The sequence below is a fragment of the Anneissia japonica genome, unplaced genomic scaffold (assembly GCF_011630105.1).
Source record: "Anneissia japonica isolate Jap-2015-1 unplaced genomic scaffold, ASM1163010v1 scaffold6788_len1366326_cov149, whole genome shotgun sequence".
Taxonomy (NCBI): Eukaryota; Metazoa; Echinodermata; class Crinoidea; order Comatulida; family Comatulidae; genus Anneissia; species Anneissia japonica.
Genome location: NW_022692324.1, coordinates 173,680 through 176,927, shown reverse-complemented (window position 1 = coordinate 176,927; position 3,248 = coordinate 173,680). Strand labels below are relative to the sequence as shown.

Below are 3,248 nucleotides of genomic sequence, written 5' to 3'. Positions count from 1 at the left end.
GATTGTCTCCCACCTGCGAGTATGTTATAGCTAAATCAATTCTCTTTCGGACGTCTCCATTTATTTTTTATTTTGATGACGTCATCATGTTAAAAAAGAATGCTTTTTTGTAGCCTTCTCATCTTTCTTTCTTAAAAGATGTAAACACATTGAAAATAGAGGGCGGCATACTGTATTTCGACACTATCAGACCGATAGTTTGTATACTGTAAAGGCAAAATTCGTGTGGCATTACCAACCAACAGGGGGTTTTAGATTAAACTTGACAAGGTTTAAATCCATGTGCCATTACCGTCGTCAGGCACGTCGTATGAGGTATTCGTACTTGTGCGTTAAAATTTTAAAATTGTTAATATCACTTTTCAGATAATTTAAAGCACATTTCAGGTCATTTTGAATATTCCAAAACTTTCCAAAATTTACGCGCCGTACGCTCATTTCCACGCCCACAGCACGTACTGAAGCTGGAAATTACGTTTCGATTACATGTGTTGGGTTTCTGACACTGTATTAATGCTACCATGCGCACGGACGTTAAGACGTACGTGTACAGATTCGTAAGTCCTTAAAATGCTCAAAATTACTCTTTTCCTTTAAAATTCCTTTAAAAATGCTCAAAATTACTCTTTAAATAGAGCATGTTTTAGCATATAATACTTTTCAATCAGAACCGCGCGTGCTTCGTGAGGGTCAAAGTACGGCGGATCACCTAACTCGTCCTCAGTGACGAGTTCAAATCTAGTATGATTTTGTTCCTGTTTCTTGCATTTTCATTTATCATGGAGAAATATGCATACTGTATCCTGTGTATAACACATGTTTTTAATTAGCATGTTGTCATTATTTTATAGCAAAATGCTAGGTTTTTATAGTTTTAATATTTACAAAATGGTCGGTCTGTTTCTGAGATACAGTTTAAACAACGATTTTTATTTTGACTTTTTACTACTTTACTATTTTAAATTGTTAATATCTTAACGTATTTCTCGTTATTGCCAAGTAGTTTTGTTGTGTGATTTTTAATGTAATTTTATACTTCTTAACCAAGACTATTGCAAAGGAAAAACAAATTCCTATTTTAAAATGGACAATAAAATGTTCTTGATTCTAGAATCTTTTTTTAGGTATTTCACAACATCCGTCAACTTGTATAAATATAATAGTCATTGTTATTCATATTGCATTATATAATGTGTTCGTGTTTCTTGCACTTTGATAGTAATTGTTATTGTCATAATGGAATAATAGACAATAACTGGATTTGCGTCAGGAGAAACATGTATAGGTGTAATTTTGCCCTACCTGACTTGCAAATGTACCGAATACTCAGTACATTTGAAAACAATTGCGAAAAAAATCGCAAGTTGTTCTCGGGTGGGACTCGAACCCACAATCTCCAGATCACTAGCCTGGCATCATACCTCTAGACCACCGAGCTTGTGCCTGATGGCCAGGGTTGAATCCAAGTAAGCAGCGGGTACTGCTGTGTTGATAGTAATTGTTATTGTCGTGATGGAATAATAGACAATAACTGGATTTGCGTCAGGAGAAACATGTATAGGTGTAATTTTTCCCTACCTGACGTGCAAATGTACCGAGTACATTTGAAAACAATTGCGAAAAAAATCGCAAGTTGTTCTCGGGTGAGACTCGAACCCACGATCTCCAAATCTGGAGATCTGTTATGAATACACAGGGACACAGGGTACAATATGCGATGCATTTTTTAGTATTTTAAACCGGGGTTAATGACCTTTGACCCCTCATAAAAAAATTTTCCCCAACACTCCTAGCCCACCTAACTTTTTTTTGGTGTATGTATCCCTACACAAATCAGTTGAAATCTGCTTCTTTCTAATTTTTTCAAGTTTAATTTTGGGATACTAAATGTACAAGGACAGCTTCAATATTTATAAAGCGAAAATTGAAAGAAACAGTTTAGGTTTGGGTTGACTGCAGTTACTACACTTACCTCCTAGTTTTTCAGCAATCTTTTGACTAACTTGCTGGGAACCTCCAATCATCTTCCTCTCTTGTCCACCATTTGTTGTACTGACAAATCGAAGGACCCCTTACAAAAAAAAAGCATGTATGTTGTAATCCATTTGTTGACTGAACATTTTTCTACAATTAGGTTGGATAAACAAAAGAAATGGAGGACAAAAACAAATTTTACATTTCCTGTGTGCTTGTAAAAAGCACTGCAAGCTCTCATTTTATACAGCTTTATGCTCAGTTTTGGCTTTACAGATCAATACAGTGGTGGCACCAGGGGAGGTGGGCAGGCCTGGGTCCCCCGCCCCCCTGTTGTTCGACGCACGACTAGGTCATCGGATCAAATATAAAAAAAATAAAAATTTGCATATCCAACTGACGTTATTTTGACTGCCAATCCTAATATTGTCAGTGGTCAAAAAGCACATTTTGGACCATACTAAGCTATAAACTTTCCTCGTGAAGCCTACATGGGAGTTTTTATTCCAAGCCTTCGTCGCTTACTTGGCTCAGACCCCTCCGTCGGACATGTCGGACCCCTTGTCTGCAAATTTCTGGTGCCATGATCGCTGCTACAGATGATTGGCATTAGGACATAACAACGGGTGTTGCAGTCAAAGATGGTACGGTGGATGCACACATAGGGTTTTAACATATTTTCGTGGACTGCACACTAAATTGATACAGCACTTTGCTCACATGTGATCTACACAACATGAGCACTTAATAATGATAATTATAATGATGATTATGTTGACAATTATATGCTTTTTTTTCATTTCATTTCATTTATTCGTCTCAAAACATTAAAATTGACAACCAGAACCCTGCGGGTGTGTACGTTCCTTTGTACGTAAACGTAGTTTAGAGGGATATGTAGTCCAGTAATGGTTTCTAATGTTTTTACGTAAACCTATACCCCAGACAGGTCCGTCCATCAAATGCTGTATATTTACATACCTGCAAACATTCGAATATCAAAAATAGGGACGCTATTCATTGGTGACAAAAAAATTAAGATGGCAATTATATCCTAATTCCTGTACAGTTGCTTCAAACAAAACAAGAGTTACTTAATTTCAAGTGTACTGTTTATTTACCTCACAACTAAGAAAAAATATTTAAGTTACATTTTAATCAGTAGGCTTATAAACTTCACATGAAGGGCACGGTATGTTGCTTGTTTCGCTGGATCTCATTGGAGTCATAACGTCAATATTTATTCGAATGACACTTATAATCTGTTCAACATT

General features: G+C 36.4%; 1 protein-coding gene across 3 annotated transcripts in view; it reads right to left on the bottom strand.

Moving 5' to 3' along the window:
* Nucleotides 1-3,248, bottom strand: part of LOC117100214 (amine oxidase [flavin-containing] B-like) — a 57,411-nt gene that overhangs the window by 37,649 nt on the left and 16,514 nt on the right. For all 3 annotated transcript variants that reach the window (XM_033239809.1, XM_033239808.1, XM_033239810.1), the window contains exon 7: nt 1,973-2,071. In XM_033239809.1, coding sequence (XP_033095700.1) covers nt 1,973-2,071 — 99 coding nt within the window. The remainder of the gene's footprint in view (nt 1-1,972; nt 2,072-3,248) is intronic.